The sequence below is a fragment of the Aythya fuligula genome, chromosome 14 (genome assembly GCF_009819795.1).
Source record: "Aythya fuligula isolate bAytFul2 chromosome 14, bAytFul2.pri, whole genome shotgun sequence".
Lineage (NCBI taxonomy): Eukaryota > Metazoa > Chordata > Aves > Anseriformes > Anatidae > Aythya > Aythya fuligula.
In genome coordinates this window covers 13,737,590-13,760,801 of record NC_045572.1, presented here as the reverse complement: position 1 = coordinate 13,760,801, position 23,212 = coordinate 13,737,590, and the positions used below count along the sequence as shown (strand labels likewise).

The following is a 23,212-nucleotide window of genomic DNA, read 5'->3' as shown; positions in this document are numbered from 1 at the left end:
TCTCAAGGGCGCCGCTGCGCGCCTCAACCACACTACCGCGTCAGGGCGGCCCCCGCCCTTCGCGCCTAGAAGCGCGGGGATTGTCGTTCTATTGGCTGGAGGGGCGATCCATCAAGTCTCATCCCGCCCCCTCAGCGAGAATCCCGCTGCCTATTGGTTGCGCAGCGCGTCGGTCAATCTTCCCTCTCCGCGCAGCGAGGCCGCCTGATTGGTAACACTACCTGCCGCTCACCCCGCCTCCCGCCCCCTCTCCCCCTCGCGCACCAATCGGCATCCGAAGGCGGCCGAGCGGCGCGCTCTGATTGGTGGATCCTCCCGCCGCCGGGCTAGGTTGCGCGCCGGATATATGCAGCCGGCGGCAGAGCACGCCGCTGCGTGAGGTGCTTCTCGTCCGCCGGGGCAGGCCTGTGGTGAAGCGGCGCCTCCCGCTCCCGTCCCGCTCCGCCCGCAGGTGAACGGGGGGGGCCCGGGACGCGCCGGGCGGGCTGCTGGGAGCTCCCGGGGGGCGGCTGAAGGGGGCCGGGCCCCTCCGTGCCCTCCTCGTCCCCCTCGTCCCCCTCCCCGGCGCAGGCCGCGGCCTGAGGGGGGACCGGGGGGGCCCCCCCGGGGGTGAGGAGGCCGCGGCCGCGCTCACGAGGCCCCCCCCGGGCCTGTTGGGGCCTTGTGGCCGTTCCCCACCCCCCCACACCGCGGTCAGAATCCTTGAGGGGAGTGGGGGAGCCCCTGGGGCCCGCAGCGCCCCCGGAGGCTGCCTTGGGGGGGGGTGTGGGGGTGTCCGGGCCCCCCCTCGGGGCTCCCCGGGGTTGTTTTGGGGGCTGGGAAGGGGCCGGGGGGGGCCGCGTGGTGCGGGTCGGGGCGCGGGGCCGCCAGCTTTGTTCTCGGCTGGGCGCGCGCCTTGTGTCCGTGAGGGTGGGTTTGTGGTTTTTTGTTTGTTTCTTTTTTTTTTTTTTTTTTTTGGGATAAAACCGGGCAGGGATGGGGTGTAAGGGGAGCGGGGGGAGGAAGGGGGGCGGCCCCCGTGGGGTTGGTGGATGGAGGGAGCCGGCAGGGGGGCGCGCATCGTGGCCCCGCTCGCTGCGTGACCTTGGCTGGGTCCGGGATTAAGCCGGGATTGCAAGGCGAGGGGCTGCTGCGGGGAGGCTGCCCGGCCCCTCGCGGGGCGCCCCGTGCCCTGGTTGAGGGGGGGCAGAAAGGGAAGGAAAACCCCACAGCGGGAAGGTTTCCTGCATCTCTCACGTGCGCTTCAGCCTCGAGCTGTTTTACCTGATACATTACCAATTCCTGACGCGCTTACCTGCTGACCTCTTTTGTTACGGCTTGCGTACATGTACTCAATTACTCCATCCAAAGAAAATGATTTTTTTTTCTCCCCCCCACAATTGGTTGAAAGCAGCGTTTGTAGCAAGCCGCCATGTTTTCAGTGCATGCTATTTTTGTCTAGCCTGTGCTCTCACAGGCAGAAGTGACAGCTTTAGGAAATGTGGACACTGCCACCGAGCTCCAAAAGCTAACGCTCCCAGGTGCCACAAATCAAATGTGGTGCGTGGTGGGTGCTAACGAGACCTTGTGGATGGCCATCATAAAGAGAAGGGGGTGAAGAAGTTGGGAAACAAAAACTGCATTTGGATTCTTTTCTGAAATTTTCATTTTGACCAAGTTTTCATTTTTTTAAATTCTATTTCTATAAAGAGAGACTTTTACTTAAAAAAAAAAAAAAAAAGTTCTGTGATACTTCTCTGATTCTGGAGGTAATATGGGTGCATCCTGTAAACTGGACTCACTCACCTTTTCTAGGAGTGTTACAGTCGGTGTTCTTAATGAAGTGAAATTTAGCTTCAGTTTAAAAAAAAGTAGAAGGCAGCTTAGTCGGCCATATAGCTAAACTGAAGGCCACTTCTAAGTATTTACATGCTTAGGGGTTTCGTACCCCAGTAGTAGAGCATCTTTGTGAAGAGAATCTCTAGGCTTTTTGTTAGTAATTCATGTTCCAAAATGAGTTTTCCCGAAAGGCAGAGTTAAAACACACTAGCAAGTGGAGTTCTGCACCGTCCTAGAAAAAGGATCACATCAGCTTTGAAGCCTTTGTAAATGTACATCTTTAAATATAAATCTTTCTAAAAGAATCTTGTATGCATCAGATCCAACTGAATAGTGGTCTCCCTTGAGTTGTGGGAAATAAAAGAATACGAGCTAGCCCCAGAAAGGGAACTTGTTGAAGTATGAGCCCATTTAGTTGAAGGCTGGAAAATGTACTTGAAAGTAAAAGAGAAGACCAGGCAGACCAAATTTCCTTTGTGCATGCGAGTCAAATGTAAACATCAGTATCACCAGAAGGGATTCCTCCCTTTTTTTTGGTGACACTGCGATCTAAGAAACAAAACCAAAAGTAGATGGTGGGAAAGCTTTGTGTGCTGTGAGTATAGGACAGCTTTGCCCTATTATTCTTTTTGCTGCTGACACAGCAGCATCAACGCGGTTTGTCATGCAACTGATGGTACTCTGGGTTTGAACACCAATTTTTAAATGTGAAACCTTCAGGCACCTAATGAAACAGGAAGTTCTTCACTGTAGTCCTGGTTTTTGTGCACTTACTACCCATGGTCTCTTGAGAATGTACTGCAAAAGTTTGTTTGCTATCAGAATTCACCCTTAAAAATGACTTCAGCAAGATGCACCTTGTTTTAGTGTATTTTGCAAGGTGATGTTGGTTTTGATACCCTCAGTCACTACTGAAAGTGAATGGTGTATGTCTGAGAACTGGTTCAGAAAGCTAGCGTTTCTTCTCCTTGTGGACTGTTGTAATAGTGTATGCTGAGGAGCGTGCTTTAATGCAAGTGTAATAAAACAAATGGTGTTGCTGTATGTGCACATTGATGTATCTGTTCATAACAGTAGCAATTTTGAGAGAGCAGTCATGAGATTAACGTAAATGGCTTATTGGATGAGTTAGAAAAAGCTTGAATTGAGTGTTGTAGTTTTAATACTAGAAATGAGCCTTTTTCTCCAAGGAAGTAGTGTGATGAAAGCAAAATCAAAGAGGAAATCAAAGTAGAGCATGGCGTTGGGTGGTACTAGTTGCTACTCTGGCTGTAGTCTGCTGTGCTTGAAATAAACCAGAGGTGGAAGTAATAGTTTTACCTAGAAGGGTGGATATTTTTTACAGGTGCCTGTGTCAAACTTCCAGAATTGATTTGAAGAAACTAATAACTTTGTGCTGAAACTGCAAATAGATTTGGTAATCTCCAGCTACTTCACGGACCAAATGGAAAAACAAAACTTGAAAAAAATGCTACCCCCAACCAAAATAAATAAATGAGCCCCCTAATCTTCAGCTAATCTAAAAGGATGCCTCATACTTTGCTGGCAGTGAGTATTATATAGGTCTGGAGCCCTAGTTTAGCTATATTAAGGCTGGACCTCTTCCAGAAGGCCTAGCTGGTGGAATACTTGCTCTAAGAGCTCGGAGATCGTGAGCTGTCAGTTCTGAGGCTTAGAACAGATTTGTACATTCCTTGCTGAGGCAAATGTGGAATATTGAATCTTAAAATGTGGGTGGCCATCATCCATTTCCTTCTGCGTTGCCCTGTACTGTTTCTAGTTTTACTTTGGCTATTATGCTGATCTGTTTTGGTTTTAAATGTCTTAAAGTAACAATACCACGATGGATCAGCCTTAATTGCTAGGACCAGTCTGCGTATGGTGGTTAAGAGTCTTCTGTGGCTGAAACAGAGGTGACATGGTTGGCTCCTAAAGGCATCTGTTGCTTGGTGTGCAGAAAATATTTTATCAAGTCTTAATTCTTGTGACTTTAATCCAAGCGGGAGTGTGCTTGTTTCGTTGTAATATCTGTGTAGCTAGGTGTTCTAATCTGCTTCATCTGAGTGCTTGGGAGTAACTTTGGCTTTTTACTTTAAGAAGCTGCAGTGGAGCCAAATGGAAAAATTGCAGAGCTAAGAGAAGATGACTGGATCTGCTGCCAACTTCATTGAGTTGTTGGAGCAGCTCTTGGATGTCAAAACAAAACCTGTTCTAATGGCAAAATCATAGGGTAGAAGTAGCTACTTCATAGTGAAGCAGTTCAGAGTGCAGCATGGACATAAATCTGACTTAATTTTCATTAACAAAATCAGTAAACAAACCGTTCAGACTGTCACTGGCCTTTAAGGTGAAATTTCCATGGTTGAAATGTAGCTTTGCAGAAAAACGGTACTTCTGTTCGTAGGCTAAGTGAAAGGGAAGTTAGAATAGGTCCAGTTAGCTATAGAAATCCTTCAACCTAGTGTAGGAGATGGCCTCTTTGGGAGGACCTGATTTTAGGATTAAAAGAGGCATAGGAATATTTCTATGAATTCTCAAGGCTTTGAGATTTGGGAGAACTCTCATCTTGAAGAGGAATTAACTTGTGATTTCCATCAAATCACAGGGGCCAGTCTTCTCTGTAATGCTTAATGCAACACAGCTATCTTGTGATGATCTGAACTAGTTATGCTCAGGGCAGATTATCATAGTTTATCTTACATCAGGTCCCTTGCAGTAGCCTTGCTTAACTTGCTTTATTTCCTTGCCAAGACAATTTTCAGCTTTTCCTCATAAAATTAAAGCAGGATATAAGCAGCCCCCAAAAGTGTACTAGTATGAAATGGCGAAGGGATGAGGCATGTTCCATTTGTTTTAGAGCTGCTTGCTTAATATAACATGTCTGGCTACAACTGTTCAGTAATTGATTGAACTGTACATCCAGAGAAAAAGGGATTCAGGGGAGTTGGTACATGCAGAGGCTGTTGGGATTGTCTTGGGGGTAACTTACTGGAGGATGACCACATTATTTCTGGGTGTTCTAAAAACAAAAACACTGGCTGTTTACAGATGTGTGTGGTAAGACCTGCCGCAGGTGAGAGCTGACCTTTACAGCATCTCATGAAGGTCCCCCAAACAGCAATTGAAATTCAGTTTGTACTTCTGAGACTGTGTGTACAAAGTCTGCTGTCAGTAGCACAGTCCTTCTGCAGGAGGGATTTAGAAAAGTAGCCATTAATTCAGAGCTCTCTTGCATTTTGGGCATCTGGGAAGACCAGAGGGATTAAGATGTCTAGCTTGGTGCTCCAATATTTTCTGGTCAATAAATACTGAATAATAGCAAATTTGATGTGTGCTTTCTAGAGCTTCTGCATCTCCTTTGTGTAAAGAGTGGTATGTGGATTGTGATGACTTGTTGAGAGGTGCAGAGCCATGCTAGGACATCTGAGAATGGAGAGCAAACACCTCACATTTCCCTATCATAAATCTCTAGTGCCTGTTATTGAAATAAAAGTATTGCAATAAACTGCCCATGAAACTCAGTGTTTTGGTCTGTTGGTAATGTAAGAAATAACTTAGATATCTATCTTTGGAGTTTGAATGTTTGTCTCCTGTGATACAGAACAGCAGAAGTTTTCAAAAAGTAATGCAAATACACTAGTTGCAGTCTGAACTTGATGACTGAAAGGTGACCCTTGCTGGGTCATGGGCATGGGGCAGCTGTTACAACATTAACTCTGCAATAAAACCTATTTCTCGATGCTAATTCTAAGCAGGAACCCAAATGCTTAGCTGCTTCTGCCAAAGTGCTAGTCTCCTGTGTATCACTGATGTTGCAGTTTTCACTGAATAGAGGTGGTGACTGTGTGATACAAAGTGATAGAAAATTGGAAGATGGTTGAAAAAGATTTGAAAATAGAAAAAAACATGAACCCACAACCGAAGTAGGCCCTCTATTCAGGGAAAGGAAAGTGTTTTGTGGACAGGCTAAGAATACTTGTTGAGAAACTCTTATGATAACATTTAAGTGTAATTCCAATTTATTTTAAGATTCAAAGTTAGATCACTTCTGTCTCCATTCCATTTTAAACAGGGCCTAATCTACTGTTTGTCTTTGGACAGCAAGTGGGCCTTTGTGTTCCTAACTAGGATAGTATCTGATTTTCCAGATCATTTCACTGTGCCATACTTACACTTTAGGTAGTTCTCCTTGTATTCAGCTTCTCTGCTTTTGATCTTAATGCTCTTGAAGTTGTATTCCTCTGAAGTGGTCAATGTTCATGTAAATTCTGAATAATAGCAGTAAAAAATCACCAGTTTGTCTCTTTCTTGCTTGGCAGAGCTGAACAATACAAGAAATGCTGAATGTTGACTGGAAGCTGGCAGACTCCGTCGCATCCATGTACTTGTGGTTCACACTTAGGTTTGTTAGCAAAAACACAGGCTGACTTCTAGAATGACAGCTCTTCTGCAGCAATTCATGGTTTGTTTATTTGTATTCTTGCAGTGTTTAAGGGCTGTACATTGCTGCTGGGTAAGGCTTCCCATCTGCCACTGGCAAGCAGTGGTTTTTCAGCATTAGCATGAGCAGTGTTGAATGTAATTCTGAACTATTTTTATCCAATTTTAAACATAACTCCTACCATATCTTCTAATCCTGATTATTTTCGAATCAAATTATCCAAATAGTTCATCTTTAATTCAGTTTTCTTAATTCTTTGTCTTCTAGTTAGTACAACGCATAGCTCTTCTGCGGAGTCCTTCATCAGTATGTCTCAAAGAGCTTCAGAAAGGGGTTCAGGTATTGCTCTGCCTTTCTGCAGTATCATGTTAGTGAAGCACTGATGCTTACCCAAGGGTGGAGCATTCTAGTTGCTGTCTGATTTTCAGACTCCAGCTCCTGGCTCAGGTACCCTGTGAACAGAGGCACTGCTTCTTTGTAGGCAGCACGGTTGTTGGATGGAAGATGCCATTCTTTATTAGTCAGTGGAGAAACAGCTGCATTAAGTATCCAGATCCACATCTTGAAGATTATTAATAAAGGTTCTTCTGTGTGAGATACTTTGGACTGCACACTGCTCTGATCTTGGTTGAGGAGTACCTGTCTCTGGAAGTTTGTAGTCAATACTTCCTATGGCCTGTTAATTTGGATACTCCTAACCTCATGATGTGTTGTTGCAAATTGAGTCTTTAAATGTTTCACTGTTCTTTGGCCAAGTTATCCCATCGTGTAGCTTTCAGCGTATGGCTTGTTACCTCTTAAGATGATTTTTCAGACAGTGTTTCCCCTCTGGATCTGTCAAAACTCAAAAAGAGCTGTCTGCTGGCAGGTAACTAATGGCTTGTGTATAAAATGCAAGCTGTATTGCTGTGATACTGCTCCTTGTGATGCTGTACTTCATCCATGTGACACCAGTAATAACACCTGTTTTTTAAAGGAGCTTAGTGCTTTGAAGCTTTTGTGGCTTAGCTATTTGAGGTGCTTTTTCATCACTTCATGGTTTGGTCTTGAGGTTAACAACTGGGGTTGTTCTTTATTCCCTCTCCCCCTCAGATGGTTAATGCTGCATTAAAAGAAGGGCATCTCGCATCTCAGTGTATCTGGTATCTTGTAGTGTTTTAAATATGCATTTCCTCGAAAAGGCTTACATTACTCATCCTACTTGAGAGAAAGCTAGTGTATGATATAAATCCCCGGATGAGACAGGCTCTGGAATTTGCCGAGTGATGCAAGTTTGGTTTGTTTGCGTTGCATTGTTCGCTCTGCAGTGTTTTGTATCTCAGTTCACACAGGTACCGGCTGCCCTGGTTTTGTTTAATCAGCATCAGTAGCAACCACCAGTCACGTAAAATGTGTGGAGAGGGGGAACTAATGGGATTTTTTGCCTTTGTTGATTTAACTTATGCTTCTAGCAGGCATTATGCTTCTAGCAGGCATTACCTACAAAATGCTAGGGAGTTTTATTTCATTTGTACTGGCTGTTTTTCTGTTGTCCAAAGCAACTGCTTCTAATGCTCGTTACTCCATATAGATAAATGGTTTGTAGCTTTGAACATCCCCACCTCTTCCTATGTCTTCCTAAGGAACCTGCAGAAATCCTAAATGACACTTAATTACACAATCCTGTTAATTATTGACCAGACCTTTAAAGTCCAGCAAAATTGCTTTTTTTTTTTTTTTTTGCCAGTTTTGTTATGTGAAACTTAGATGTAGATGCTGCTCTTCCATGTGAGCTTCTCTGGGTGTTTTAAGTTCTCAAAGTCCTTCTATGTTAAGGAAATGATTGATACGAAAATAAGGAAGTAGAATTGCATGAGAAATCTGGCATTCTGGTTTAAAGGGGAAAAATATCTTCATCTGTGGAGCATATCAATTATATTGTCAGAGTTGCCTTTGTATATTTAGGGGTAAAGATTTAGAAATGAAAGATATGAGTTGTACTTCATAGAAGTTGACTAGGGTGTTGGGAAGCAGTGTAACAGCTCTGTGAGAATATCTTAGTTAAACCTGTAATTAAAAGGTGGCGGGGAAATGACACCTCTTATTCTGTAAAATGCACCAATTTGTAGAGAGGCTCATTTGATATTACATTCTTGTCTTACAGCACACCAACAGCCAAAAGAGAGCATGTGGAACTGCTATAGGATTGTTCCTTGTGTCTGCTGTGTAATATCTCAATCAGAACTACAATCTGTTGTAGTATCTCTGGGGGTTTTTTGACAGACTGCTTCTTGTATGGAATAAAAGTCAAAAATAAAGTTTAGACAGCCGATGTTTCACTTTCACAATTGTATAGCAGTCTGAGAAAATACTAGATTTTCTTTGACCCTATTAATTCTGTTAATACTAACATGCTAATATGCTCCTTGGACCTAAATTTGCTAATACACAATTTACATAAATGGCTCTAATTTACATAACTGTACTCTAGAAATTCAGTGCCTGGCATTGATTTCCTGCCAAGTAGGAGCATTGTAACAGATGGTGGAATTTTCCACTAGCCAGGTGATAACCGCTGTAAAGGAGGCATTTGTAAGTCTCCTGGCTTAAGGAAAGGGCTCAGTTACGTTGCAGAATTGTTCTAATATATTTGACATAATTTGAATTACTCCGTGTTTTACATATATGGAATATGAATGCATATTTCTGAATGAATCTCACCGATTTCCAGCTTTTCCTATCAACTCTCATCCTTTCATCTCAATTGACAACACTATTTGGATAAACTGCTATCAGGAGCAATGCAGTGACAGCTCAAACATTTGTTACCATCATGACCTGTGTGGTAGAAATGTAGTATAAAATATTTGCAGTTATTCTAAGCTCAAGGAATAGAGAGGCAAGTAACAAACAGCTCATGAGTGCTAGTGAGCAAATATTCTCTGGAGATGCTTGGCTTGTATCATTCAGGTTGTGCTGGCTGGGGCTCAAGAACAGATGGCAACTGGCAGAACAGCAGGTGCAGCAGGAGTAAAAACAGATTGTTGTCCCCTGATTAGGTCACATAGAGGTTTTTCCCATTTCTCTTCAGATCCTAATGAGAACTGGGCACTCTGCTATTCCACCTCTTTCCATGGGAAGAGTTGGTTCTGAGATTTCTCACCCTCTGCAGTAGGAGTATGTCTGGTAAATATGGCATAACCACTAGCCACTACCTCCCATATGTCTTCAGCGTAGTGCTGGGACAAGTCAGAACAGCACAGAAGATGATGTGAGTGCTGGTGGGTTACTGCAGGTGAGGAGTCTTTCACTGAGGACAAATCTGAAAGAGCTTTTTGTAGTGAGCTGTTGTGACTCAAGTCCTGCAGGTAACAGTTTACCATTTTGTGAGGAAATCCAGCTTTGTACATTCATATTCTTAGAAGCAATTGGAAAATAATTCTCGAAGGAGCCTGATTCCTTTAACAGAACTGTGTAGAAAATCTCTCTGGACATCAGTAGAGATGTGGCTGGATTCTAGAGGAAACTAAGAAATGAAGTAAAGAAATGAAATTCATTCACTACACCCCCAACTTCTCCTAGAAAAAGGAAAGAGTGAACAAGGAGTGTGTGTGCTGTCTTATGTGGAGCTCTTGCCCTGCTCAGTGTAGGGGATATGGTAGAACTGGTCTTCCAGTTGTAAACCCACAGCACGGGCAAGGTTTTGAACTTCTGTGGAACACTTGAGTCTTGCATTGCCTGGTAAGCCAAGCTGAGTCTGAAAAGTGAAGGTGTTGTCTGCCACTGCAGCTGCTTCAGGGTCATTCTGCTGCTTGCAATGATCGTATTTCACAAGTGCTTTACAGGAAATGGAAAGTGAAATTAAGAAATCAGCATGGTACCCACAGCTTATCCTTACTTGCCCTGTTGTGTTTTTCTTACTGTCTGATATTTAGTGGGGATCTAATTTAACATGCACTAGAAGGCAATCAAGTTCATAAATTTCAGGTTTTAATTAGTTACTTCAGACTGGGTTCAGTCTCGGACATCTGTATGTGCGGACACTATGCTTACGATTCAAAGGCTTCAAAACCACAAATACTGGGAACTTCCTAAAATGAAAGCGGTCTGCAGAATCTGAGCACTTCCTGCAGGCCAGGCCCAACCATGGCATAGCACTTTCTCCACAATTAGCTCTTGAATACCACCAAACAACAAAGCTTTTTGATTTATTAAAAAGCCTTTGTTAGTTCTAGGTCATGTTTGGTCTCACTCCGTGTGCTGTCACGTAAGTAGTGTTTCCTTGTACGGTGTTGATATACACACTTCCTACTGAACGAGCAGGAGCTCGGGTATACATTCATCCTCTGGAGTCTGTCAGATCTTTCTCCCCTCTATTTAACTAGGAAGAAGTGCATTTCAGAGACGGAATGTGTAGGCTTTCTTTTAAAACTTAAAGAGAAAGTGGTGTGAATAACTCATCTCTTTTTCTCTTAAAAGCAGAACAATACACATCAATGCATGCAAAGCTGTATCAAGTTCTGCTGTAGTAATAGCATTCTTCTGGTTTGAACCTGAAGCTGCATACCTCCCAGGGTAGGAATTAGCGTGTTGCATCTCTGGATGCAATGCACGCTGACCACTGCTGGTGGTTTGGGTGGAATCGCATCCTCAAATACATTATTGGCATGTTCTGCCACTGCTTAAATGTTGCCTTGTGTCTTTCATTTACAGCATGTTTTGTGTTAGACCGGAGTTAGAGATGGAAGAAAGGTACCAGATTAGTTTGAATTTAGGTTTATGCAAAATCCCATGTTCCATGCTTCCTCTTGTGTTGTTGTGTTGTTTTTTTTGGGGGGAGGGGGGTTTGAAATTTTGTTCTTTCATTCCTCATACATCCTGCAGTGTGATTTTAGCTTCCTTTGCAGACCTATACATGACAATGCACTTGAAACTGTTGATGTAATATCCTAACCTGGTAGGTCACCTCTGTCTGCTGGAGCTACATTCTGTTACCTGTTCTTAGTATGTAAAGATTTTGCTTGTTGCTTTTACGACATTTCTTGAATTTCAGACAAGATCCTAGGGTGAACGGGATGAGGCTTTGTACAAGTACACGGAAAAGGCAGTCTGTTTCCCCTGGCTTTGTTCAGGTGATAGTTGTGGGCAACTCTGTTTACCCTGGCTACAGGGTGCTGCTATGTGACAGGAGAAAACTTGTCCCAGCGTAACTGCCATGGCATGTGCTTTGCAGACTCCATCTGGATTGCTCTCTGCTCAAGGACCTGCTTAGTCTGATTTCCATTGTTTAGTTCTTTAGGTAACATTGCCACTTGAAGCTACTCCTAACTGCAGTGTTAAGAAAAAGCAGCTAAGTGAATGCTGTCTTCTGAATTAGTGGTGGTTTCCTGGGGCTCAAGTTGGTACTGTATTACTTTGGATTTGCAGAAACACCTGAACTGTGTGCACTGATGCCAGAGCATATTTCTGCATTCTCTTTCCAGTTTCAATCTGTCTTGTATGAGTTTGAACAGCTTGCATGAATGCTTGAAAAGAAGGAAACAGGAATGTGCTTTGTTTTGACTGACCTGGCCTGAAGGGATATGTGTATAATCTACCTGCAAATACTTCTTTCTTGTAATTTACTGACTCGCTGGAGTTGGGTAGAAGGTACCTAGATCAGTTTGTCCTTTGGCCTAGGTATTTGATCTTTCAGATGGAAGTGATAGGTAACTTGCTGAGTTCAGGGAAAGTAAGGGAAAAGCAGCACACGTTTCTGTTTGTAGCACAGTAATTTTGGTATAATCCGATATTCCTCTACAGCACTTGTCACTCACAGGCAGGGAGTGCTGCACTACTGACAAAAATAGATTGGACTCTTTCTGACCTTTTAAAAATGCCCTTAATACAGTAGCACAGGCTTTGCTTTGGAACATCTGACTTTTAATTCTGATTCTGAAGTCAAGTGAGGTAAGTAGAACTTGGATCAACTGTAAATGACTTAGCCACTTAGCAAATCCTATTGAAGAACCATACTTGCTTGCTACCTGCATTTTACTGAGGGTAAGGATGATTACATGGTGTGTTATGAGGTAATCTCCCTTGCTTGTGCAGCTTCTCCCACCACTGGTTTTTGCTCCCTGGCAGTCCTCTCCTCAGCACTAAAGATTGATGTCTCTGAAAACATCGGTTAAACTGCTTACTGTGGTGGAACTGCTAACAGGTTTTCGTGTGTGCTTTCCACCATGATTATGTGGCTTATGCTTTCAGTATTTGAACAGTGATGTGAAATGCTAGTGTTTTATGGAGCTTTTGATTTTCTTTAGCTTTCAGTTGACCAAAGAAATGGTGATGGAGAAGCCAAGTCCCCTGCTGGTCGGGCGGGAATTTGTGAGGCAGTACTATACTCTGCTGAACCAGGCACCTGACTATTTGCACAGGTAAGGAAGGCTCTGCTTCACTTGATTTTTTTTTTTCTGTATGCATTTCTTATTTATTTTTTTAAATCAATGAATAAACTTATTCCCATGATTTGGCTTGCCAAATTTAAGATCTGGGCATTTAAGTGTACTTTACCCAAGACAGACTCTGGGTGTAGTTTGCTTTCAGTTTTGATCAATTAGGTTAAAACACGAATAATGAAGATTAAAGGAGCTATAAAAACTTTTGTTCTGATTGCTGTTGAAATACTGCTAGATTCATTCTAAATAAAAAAAGGTAAATCAGTATGTTGCTTGCTGCTTGTAGTTGTAATCAGTATAAATGAAAGCTGGATAAACATTACTTAAACAGTTTTGTTTGTCTTGGTACCATGCCTCCTGACTAGGGGAGAAACTGAAAAAGGCATGTACTCCTATACTGGTATGTCATACCACTGGCTGCTGCTTAAAGGAAATCAGACAAATTACGAATGTGCAGCAAACTACAATCTGTTATTGAAACAAAATGGTCCTGTTTGACTTGATAGGTATCCTACATTGAGGATTTACGCTCGTTTTTGAAGATACATTTTGTTGTGCTTTGATGTGGTAGATAAACAACTCTTGAAACTTTCCTTCTAGTCTCAGGAAAGCCTTCAAAAGGCTTTTCAGATACTTTTCCAGTTAGGTGGACAGCTGACCTCCTCCTTTTGGGTCGGAGGAAAGTTTAGGACATGCTGTGGATTCCAGTTCTAGCCTTTTTTTAATCTGCTGTCAGAATGCAGTCCCATGATGTTTGACTTCTTAGCTTGTAATTTCTAGTTATAAAATGGGAGGCTTATGTGCAGTGCTTTCAGTACTGTACATGAACAAAAACTGCTATTGCTCCTTGCTGAAGCTTTAAACCAGAGCTTGAGGGAAGCCTTTCATGTCTTGTGTGTTCAGGATACTGTGTTACTTTATAGCCCTTACACAGGAAAAGGAGAACAGGGTTGCACCATCTAGTTTCCTATAAGAGACTTTGTTTTTGACTATTAGTGCTTGGGTATCTGACAGACCTGAACAGTGCAGCTTACACAGGAGAACTTTGTATTTTTGTTTTCTCCTTTGATCAAAAAAAATTGTTAGTGACACTCGAATTGTATGGCTTTATTCCAGTAATGAAGGCAGAAAAAAATACTTGCTTGATAGTATATTATAGTGCACCCTAATGTAGGGGCTGTGTTGTTGCACAACAAATATTTAAAACTTCTTTCCAACAGGTTTTATGGAAAGAACTCTTCCTATGTCCATGGTGGCTTGGATTCTAATGGAAAACCAGCTGATGCAGTCTATGGGCAATCTGTAAGTACTTGGAAAAACTTAGTGTCATTTCATTCTTTTTCTGGTCTCCTTTGTGGGTTGAGGCAGATATCCAGCTGTGATTCATTCACTTTGTCAAAGTGCTTTCTGTAGAAAATGGGGAGAAACAACTGCCTAATTGTAAACAGCAATAGTGAAGCAAGATGTGCTTCCTTTTAGTAAAGTTAATAAAATAAAATTGCTTGCAAAGCAAAACAAAGAGAATGCTGCCAAGCTCGCTTGCTACAGTTTAGAAATAGAATTTAAAACAGAGTGTTTTGTTTTCTTGCTTTGGAGGCTGCTGACTTAGCAGAAATGGCTTTCGCAGTGTAACCTGTATTCTGTCCTTTTGTAGGATATCCACAAGAAGGTGCTGTCATTAAACTTCAAGGACTGCCACACAAAGATCCGTCATGTGGATGCCCATGCTACCCTCAATGATGGTGTTGTAGTCCAGGTGATGGGAGAGCTCTCTAATAACATGCAGCCAGTGCGCAGATTCATGCAGACGTTTGTGCTTGCACCTGAGGTATGCTATATTGAGTGACAGAGTTATTACAGTGCTTACACTATAAGGTCAGGATCTGAGGCCTTTTTGATTCACTGTTGGAATCTGAGGAGTTAGAGTCTAAGGTAGCTTACCACACAATTCAGTAGTAATACTCTGGAGATTCCTAAGGAATATCCCTGCTTCTGTATATTCTGGATCTGTTAATCCAGAACATCATAACTGAAGATGTAAACATCTTGACTTATGGCTACTAGGTATTTGCAACACACTTTTTCCTTATGCGTTTTAAAGTTCATTCTTCGATTTGCCCTCCTAGGAACTTGCCCTTGTATCAGGAAAGTACTAGTGGGAAGAGGAAAACACTTTGTCCTTTGAAGACAAAGGATCCAGATTTTCATATTCTCTGAATAGTTTACTTGTTGTTTAAGGTGGTCTTCAAAATAGGCGTTTTTTTGAACAAAATAGTTCAAATAATTGAAAATGGTGGTGAAAAAAGGATTGCAAGATCACTTAATTCTTAGCTGTAGGTCAAACTGAAAAATAGATGCTTCAAATCACAGAGAGCTCTGGCTCCTACTTTGTCAGTGTTTTTGTCAGCTATCATAATAAAAAGCACTAAATTTCTTCCTCTTGGTTCATACGTGCTTGACTTGCTAGTATGATGCTATTTTCTGAATAGTGTAGACTTCTTTTAAAGGGGGCAAATTTGTATTAACCTTTAAGTGGGAAAAGGATGAGTTGCTATATGAGATAGTTACCTTATTTCACTTTTTAGATTATTTCAGTTGATTCAATTGAATCAGTTTCTTCCTTTGCCCTTCTAGGGATCTGTTGCAAACAAGTTTTATGTCCACAATGATATCTTCCGCTACCAAGATGAGGTTTTTGGTGACTCGGACACTGAGCCTCCAGAGGGTAAGTACAGGCAAATCCTTTGTGGTTCTGCTCATATTTGTTCCTGAGTCTGTTTCAATGCTCTATTCCCAGACTAGAGGAATTATTTTCTTAAAGCATTAGGCTTCATGGTATTCCAGGTCTCTTTCTTGTCTGTAGTTTTACTCTTCTTTTACTATGCTATCTGTACTTCAGCAAAGATCTGTAATATACAGACAATTGATAATTTTCTTGCATATTCTGTTTGTGTTAAAAGAATTGTAAGACTTCTTTTTGAGCAATAGCAATCAGACTTGTAGGCTACAAATTGGCTTTTCCAAATACTTCAGAAAACTTTAGACCTTGGTCAAAACTGAGTAACCTAAATGATAGCATAAGTATAAGGAAATATGTTTAATGTCATGTCTTGATATGCTAAAGAGCACAAATAGGAAACACGAGACTTCAAATACATGTTGTAGAAGATGACTTGGGCTTCTACTGAATATTAAAGCTGTGTGTTTTTTCTAACTTCGATTAGAATCAGAGGAAGAAGGGGAGGAACCTGAGGAAAGACAGCAGACACCTGAGGCTGTTCCTGATGATACTGGTGCTTATTATGAGCAAGCTGTCAGGTAATAATTACATTAGATTAAGTCAGGTGTTGTGTAATACAGACTGTTTGTAAAACAAGTCAAATGAACTTAATGCTACTCATCATTGTCCCTTTTGACAGTTGAAAGATGGATGAAACTTAAGTGCTGTTAGGCTGAATGCAGGGACACCAGATTTTCTGTAGATGCAATGCTTTTGATGGTCTGCGTGCTAATGTGAGACTTGCATGCTTGTGCAGTATAGCCTCATCTAGACAGATTAGTGTTGTTCTTCCTCTTGAATGCAATGTGATTGATTTCTGTATTGAACAAATAGTATTCCTTGTGACCCAGTGATCTAATCAAAATGATACTATTTCTGTTTCTCTTTTGTGGTGATAATAGCAATGACATTGAGGAACACCTGGAAGAGACAGCTGCGGAGGCAGAGCCTGAGCCAGAGCCAGAACCTGAACAGGAACCTGAGCCGGAGGTGCAGGAAGAAAAATCTGAGCCGGTGTTGGAGGAGTCAGCTCCAGAAGAAACTGCAGAGAAGAGTCCTTCTCCAGCCCCTGCTGATCCAGCCCCTGCAGTACAAGAAGACTCCAGGGTAATGACCGTGGGTGGCACTTTTCTGTGGTGTAGTGGCTTCATTGGTGTTAGACTCTGGTTGTTTTGTTCCTTATTCTGGTGCAAAAAGTATCTGGAATTAGATATAAGCGATTAATTCTTTCCCATGCCCAAGTTACTCTTTAAAAGTCCAGTTGTCTTCTTTCTGTTGGCTCCTATACAGTAATAGGTAGTTGAGATTATAGGTAGTAGTAACTGCTTGACTAATAATATATTAGGATGTAAAGGAAGGCTTTGTAAACTCAGTAGGTGTGTGAACTGTGATAGCAGTGAGAATTCTTTGTTTGTATACAGAGCTTCTGAAACTTTGAACAGACTGTAACCAATGTGCTAAATCAGGAAAATGGGTGAAATGTGACTTTTGTCACTCTTCAGTGTCAAGAGAAGCAAAAGTAGTCAAATGAGTATTCCAGAAAGCAATACTTCAACCTCTTGTTTGATACTTGGTGTTAGGCTGCTGCTGTGTAATATTTCAATTCTACATGGGTTTCAGAAGTAGGTTAAAGTGTGACTTTGTTATTATAATACAAAGTCTTTTGAGTTGGAGCAGTTTAAAGGCTGAATCCAGAATGTCAAGTAAAACTTTTAAGCTATCCTATTACCCTGTGTCTGTTAGCTATATCATCTGAAATATGTCAGAGAGATATAAGCACCTGGAGTTGAGTTACGATCTTCATTTTTTTTTTTAGACTTTTTCCTGGGCATCAGTAACCAGTAAGAACCTCCCTCCCAGTGGAGCTGTTCCAGTATCAGGAATACCACCCCACGTTGTGAAAGTACCGGTCTCACAGGTAGGAATCCAGCAACTACAGCCATTAAGTGCTAAACTGCCTGGCAGTAAGTTGGACAGGAAAAATGTAGTGAAATCTATTTGATTATGATCTGAGATCTTGAAGAGACTGAAGACTATCACAGTGTCCTGTGATAGATTTAATAAATCTAATTCCCTGTTCTTTGTATTGAGAAGGAATAATTACTTGTGAAGGAAAAACAGGGAATGGTCATGAGAGTACTGACTGCATCTGTAGTCTAAAAAATTGTTATCCCCCCTAGCAGGAGAGGCAGTTTCTCTAATGGTTTTTCCTTTGCCTGCTGATGAACAAGATGTCTGTAATCAATTACTTTATTGTAATATAAGCTGTATATCTGTGGCCTTGCTGAGCTAAATTTAGGCTTTTCTGTATTTTCAAGATATTTTATCTGTAACTTCATAGTAAGATCTTAAAAGTTGAACCCTACAGTTATGTTTGATTCTTGCATGATAATTCCTTTTTTGAATTTATACAGCCCCGTCCTGAGGCAAAACCTGAATCTCAGACACCACCACAGAGACCTCAGAGGGATCAAAGAGTGAGGGAGCAGCGAACAAACATCCCACCACAGAGGGGTCCTAGACCAAGTAAGAAAAGCTACAGACTGTAAGAGTTTCCTTCTCTTTGGTGTAGGGAATCAGTGTCATTAAAGTTTTGAAAATCTCAACTGTCAGTAGGTGAATATTTCTACCTAGATGGGTATTCTAGGTTATCTTAATCTGCAAAGCTGTAGAGCATTTTTTAGCATTCAATGAAGTATCCAGGTTTCTATTCAGTGTTTGATTTCAGTCAGGTGACAAAAAGCAAGCAGTTACAAACCCGCTAGTGTGGGATGCTTACACTTATGTGTAAATGGATAGACAGTCTGAATTCCAGATTTTTTTGTAAGGCATTTAATTTGACTGTGCCTAGCTTTTTGTTTATGTGGACTGGCTTTTCTTAAACAAACTTTACTTTTATGTTCAAGTTCGTGAGGGTGAACAAGGTGATGTGGAAACTAGACGGATTGTGAGGTACCCAGACAGTCACCAGCTATTTGTTGGGAACCTTCCTCATGATGTGGATAAAAGTGAACTGAAAGAATTTTTCCAAAGTAAGTTGGCTGCTCTATTTTACTTCTTGGGGTTTGGGGTTATGGCCATCTGTGTGGTTAACAGAGCATTCTAATGTGTGACCCAAGAACTTGGCTCTTCTCTTGCAGGCTATGGCAATGTGGTTGAACTGCGTATCAACAGTGGTGGGAAGCTCCCTAACTTTGGGTTTGTGGTGTTTGATGATCCTGAACCAGTTCAGAAGATCCTTAGCAACAGGGTAAAATAAGCTTTTTGTCAGTGATTAGTTGCTCTTTTGATAACAGGCAGTGTTTTTCAAGTGACTGACAAGAAAAGGTATTCCTCCTGGTCCCTTTCTAATTTCACGTGTGTTCTCAAGTAAGTGGGGTGTCTTTCCTTCCTATGTTAAGGCCTGTACAGCACTTGTACAGACAGCCTTTTGTCATCAAGGTAGGTGGTAACAACTCCAGTGAGTTAAAAACTTACTCATTGTAGAGGCTCTTCCCAAGAGAGGTTGCTGAGCTCTGCACAAGAAGCAGGTGAATACCTTTCAGGGAGGAAAGGTGGAGTTTGACCTGTGTGGGCAAGGAGGATTTTTTTGGCCAGAAGTTGAGTAAGAAAGGATTGAGAGGGAGAAACAAGAATCTTTCCTGCAAGCCCATGTAAATGCATAAATTACGGTGGATGTGCATTATTAAAGTATTTAATGTAGACTTAAATCCTGTAAAAGTACTCTAACATACCTCCTACCCTGCTTTGACCAGTGCTAAATTCTGTTGCTTTGCATGTGGGCCCAGTGCTTTGGGCAAACATGTCTCCAGAAACAGTAGGGATCTTCTCATGATAAGCTTGGCTATAAATGAGTTTTAAGGGGTTTGGTAGGTTGTTAGTAAAAAGGTAAACCTGATGTCTTATCTGATGTAATGTGAGAGTTTGCACTGCTACTGCAATAAAGTCAAAGCATCACATTACAGCTGCTTTGTCCAGCATAGCTGCTGGCTATAGCAAGGTGATGTACTTCATCCTTAGATCTGTTAGTTCTGTAACCAGTTCAGCAGAATTACATAGCTAGACTTCTCGTTTGATGAAAGCACTTGTGCCAGTGATGCTATATTTTCAATATTTTTTTCACATTCTTGTTTGTGTAACTACTGGAATAAGTTGTTTGGAATGACCAAATCCATATTCGTGTAGTTCTTAGTCTTCTGGTCTTCAACTCTGGCTGCAGTGAGGCTTGCTGGATGTTGCCAACCTGTTCATATCCATTCTCATTTCACTGAAATTTCTGATCTAGCAAGCACTTGCTGCTGCAACTCTAAACAGTTGACTGATCAAAGTGAAAAACTTCACTGCTTTTTATAGCAAGGTAGTAGAGAGGGTCTAATGTTTTATGTGTCAGAAGAAGAAAAAAACTGGTGGAAGACTGGATTGCCACATTAATGAAATTAGGTTGCTGTTAATAGTTTAAATCCTTCTTAAAGTGTCAGAATGCTCAGCATTAGGTCTTAGAATTATTTCACAATTACTAGAAAATGATTATGGTCAGAGTATGCAACTAGTCTTGTGCTTGGCTGGAGAAGATATAAGAAATGTTCTTCTGAAAACCACTTCCCTTGGATGGAAAGGAGGATATGAGATGAATTTGCAAGGATATTTGACTTAGGAGACCTACGGATATTTCCTTAATGAAAGTACCTCTTTTCTTTTGTTACAGCCTATCATGTTCAGGGGAGAGGTGCGCTTGAATGTGGAGGAGAAGAAAACACGAGCTGCCAGGGAGGGTGACCGCAGAGATAACAGACCACGTGGACCTGGAGGCACTCGTGGGGGGCTGGGAGGTGGGATTCGAGGGCCTCCACGTGGAGGAATGTCCCAGAAGCCAGGATTTGGAGCTGGAAGGGGGATCGGGCAACGCCAGTGAATGCATCGTGGATGTTGACGTGGTGGCGCAAACCCTTTTTTCCTGCAGATTTGTGAATTTCAGCCTTGGGTATCTTGGAATGTGGCCCTAGCCTGTTATAGACTGCTACGTTTGATACTATTTTGGCCCCTTTTTGTTTGTGTTATGGTTTTGTGATTATTTTTTCTAGTCCTTGTCCCAGATTCCAGCTTTGTGGAACAACGTTTTAGGAAAAGTGGATTTTAAAAAGAAAAGAACTGAATTTCCTTGCTCACCTCAAACTTACGGACTGGATTTTTTTTGGTACCGGTGGTCTTTCCTAGAAGAATGTCTTTTGTTTTTCCTTTTTTCTCCCCTTCTACTGAATTTGGGTGCATTTCAGTCAGTGGAATAATATTTCACGTGCATGCGTTCAAGAGCCTGTAGGAAAACATAGTACTTGGCAAGTATTTCAAGGGCAGGAAAGCAAAACTATTGATTTATCCCTTGAGGGTCATATGAACATCCTCTGATCTGGAGATATTGCCACTTGAAAAATTGACATTCACCTTTCTCTTTGTGGCGCTGTAAAAGTGGAATAATGGGTATCCGTAGAATCTTTTTTCTTTTGATACGTGATCACGGAAAAGAATTCTAACTGCTGTTTTACCACTTTAAAATTTTGGATTGTGGGATAGGTTTTAAATGTCTAGAACTTGACTCTTAAAACACTTTTCCTGAACTTGTGAAATTTTTTTATTGAAATAGGGAGGTTTTTTCATGTTTAGTTTGTATTTGTATAAAAAAGCAAAATTGTTGTGCCTTCTATTTATCTCTCATTCCAGTCTTGGCAAATTGTTTAAAAAAATAATAAAAATAAAAAAGGTCTAGATTTGCTTTATCAAGTCAAGAGTATGTTGGAGTTCTTCCAAGGGGAAGATGTTCTTCATTCTGTCACTAAGTTTGTTAGGTAGAGATGGTTATAGCTGAAGCTTTTTAATGCTCTTTGTTCATCAGTTTGGTATTTGAGTAATCAGAACTGAGTAGTTCTTGGATGCAGAACTTAAAAATTCAGCTTTGACGCTGGGCAGGTTCTGTTACAAATTTTGCAGAAGTACTTGTGTCACATTCTTTCTCTCTGCAATAAGTGAGTTACTTTTGCAGTTGAGGCATTAAATTAATCTCCTGCTTCTGCCAAACCTGAAATAGATGGCACTTTTGTCAGAAACAAAGAAGATGCCAGTCTGTCCTGGAACTGACAGAAATGCTCTCCTCTACCTCCTAGAGAAGCTGAATAAATGAGTTTTGGTTGGAGAGATCTTGTAAGATTTTACTGCACAAAACAGTATTTCTGTAGGACGTAAACATCTGGGTGAAAATGCAGTTTTGAGTCTACACCAGACCTTCAGAGGTCTGATAATAGACCAGAACTGCTTAGTAAGCTTCTTTTTCTGTGCTAAAGGTTCATTTTATGTGTTTTCTCAATTTATTAACAACCTCCATGCATATGCAATACAGATTTCTTGGCCTTTTTTTTTTTTAAACAAACAAACAAAAAAAACCTGTTCTTTGTTTGCAGAACAAAACTGCCCTGCTCTAAAGGGCAGGTGGGTTCTACCTGCTCCAGAGTGGTAACTTGCTGCCACTTACGAAGCAACAAACTTAGTGGTTAAGCCTGGTTGTATTAATTCTCAGTGGGGTTTTGTTCTATTTTGGATTTATTTTCAGTGTTGCATTGCTTCCCTTCTTATGAATGTTTCTCAGATATTTTGGTAAAGTGGAAGAGAACAGTGTGACAGCGAATAGCTGTGGTGTGTGTTCTCACAGCCAGAAGTACTGGAAATGCATACTGCTTCCTCTTGTGGTGGGAACTGGTATTAAAAAAACTGCATTTTTCCACATTGGGAATGATCATCAAGTGAAGGTGTTCAACAGAAGTGTTTCACTGAACTGCCCTTGTTTGTTATCCTTTATTCTCATGTGTTGTGTTTCTGATGTTCTTGATGTTGAATCTGAGATTGCAGTAACAGGTTGCACTTCAGACTATGAAAGTGCTATTAATAAAAATTTCTTTAGCTTAAAATCTGTGAAAGCATCCATAAACCTGAAAAAGCACTTCTGGACAACTCTGGCTTATTGTCATCTGGGTTGAGAAAGGTCTGAGGAATGTCAGCAAAGAACTGAAAAGCCCGTAATGTGAAGTGTGTGTTTGTTTTCATGTTACTATTTAACGTACTGAGCATGAGTAAGACCCAGCAAGTTATAATCTTATGAGAAGATGACAAGTAAAATACTTAAAGAAACTGTTCTTGGGATATCTTGTGCAGAAATACCTGTCAGAAGCAAGTTATGTTGACAGCATCTCAAAATACAGGCTGACTTAATGGTTTTTACTTGTCTTCTTATGGTTCTGTGACTACCTAGTAACCAGCTATGCTGAAACAGCCTTCTGAAATGTCATATTGGCTTTTTTGTTTAAAGTTTAGTAGCCTTGGACCCTTTCTGGTTTGTGCTTTGACTCTGCTGTTAAAACCTCAATATCTATTGAGGTCTTCAGTGGTGTATGTTTTAATGGTGAAGACTCTGAAGAAAGTGTGATTTGGCTTGCCTCAACTGGCTGCAGTGGGCTTAGAGTACCTATGAGAAGGACAACCTCTAATATGAAAAATCCTAGCACCTGTTCTTGAACAGAAAATGCTGTGGGGAATCTTCAAGTGAACAGGACTCCTTGCTAGCACCTCCACTCTAATGTAGGTAGTGAAACTTTTGTTCTTTGATCTGTTCTCTGTCCCAGTGCTCTGCAATATAGGAAGCTTTAGAAAAGTTGGTCAAACTTCTCCTTAGGCCACTTTCACACCCACACAATCACGTGCCCAGTGCTAGGA

The 23,212-nt window shown here is 41.5% G+C and overlaps 1 protein-coding gene across 2 annotated transcripts; it reads left to right on the top strand.

The window, feature by feature from the left end:
* Window positions 1-370: 370 nt before the first annotated feature.
* Window positions 371-22,442, top strand: G3BP1 (G3BP stress granule assembly factor 1). Of its 2 annotated transcripts, none has more exons than XM_032196795.1 (12): window positions 371-451; window positions 12,544-12,657; window positions 13,899-13,980; window positions 14,333-14,506; window positions 15,313-15,403; window positions 15,903-15,996; window positions 16,360-16,564; window positions 17,274-17,375; window positions 17,872-17,983; window positions 18,364-18,489; window positions 18,598-18,707; window positions 20,163-22,442. In XM_032196795.1, the coding sequence occupies exons 2-12, from the start codon at window positions 12,563-12,565 to the stop codon at window positions 20,367-20,369; spliced, it is 1,398 nt and encodes a 465-aa protein (XP_032052686.1). In that variant the 5' UTR covers window positions 371-451; window positions 12,544-12,562; the 3' UTR covers window positions 20,370-22,442. The 2 variants fall into 2 exon arrangements, with proteins under 2 accessions (XP_032052686.1, XP_032052685.1); XM_032196794.1 differs by having other exon boundaries at window positions 18,577-18,707.
* The last annotated feature ends 770 nt before the right edge of the window (window positions 22,443-23,212 follow it).

What these genes read in the sequence shown, in the direction of transcription:
- G3BP1 (XM_032196794.1), top strand. Translation starts at nt 12,563, where the DNA reads ATGGTGATGGAGAAGCCAAGTCCCCTGCTGGTCGGGCGGGAATTTGTG. An exon ending in ATGCAGTCTATGGGCAATCT is followed by an intron (nt 13,981 to 14,332) that starts GTAAGTACTTGG and finishes GTCCTTTTGTAG; the next exon opens with GATATCCACAAGAAGGTGCT. An exon ending in GGACACTGAGCCTCCAGAGG is followed by an intron (nt 15,404 to 15,902) that starts GTAAGTACAGGC and finishes AACTTCGATTAG; the next exon opens with AATCAGAGGAAGAAGGGGAG.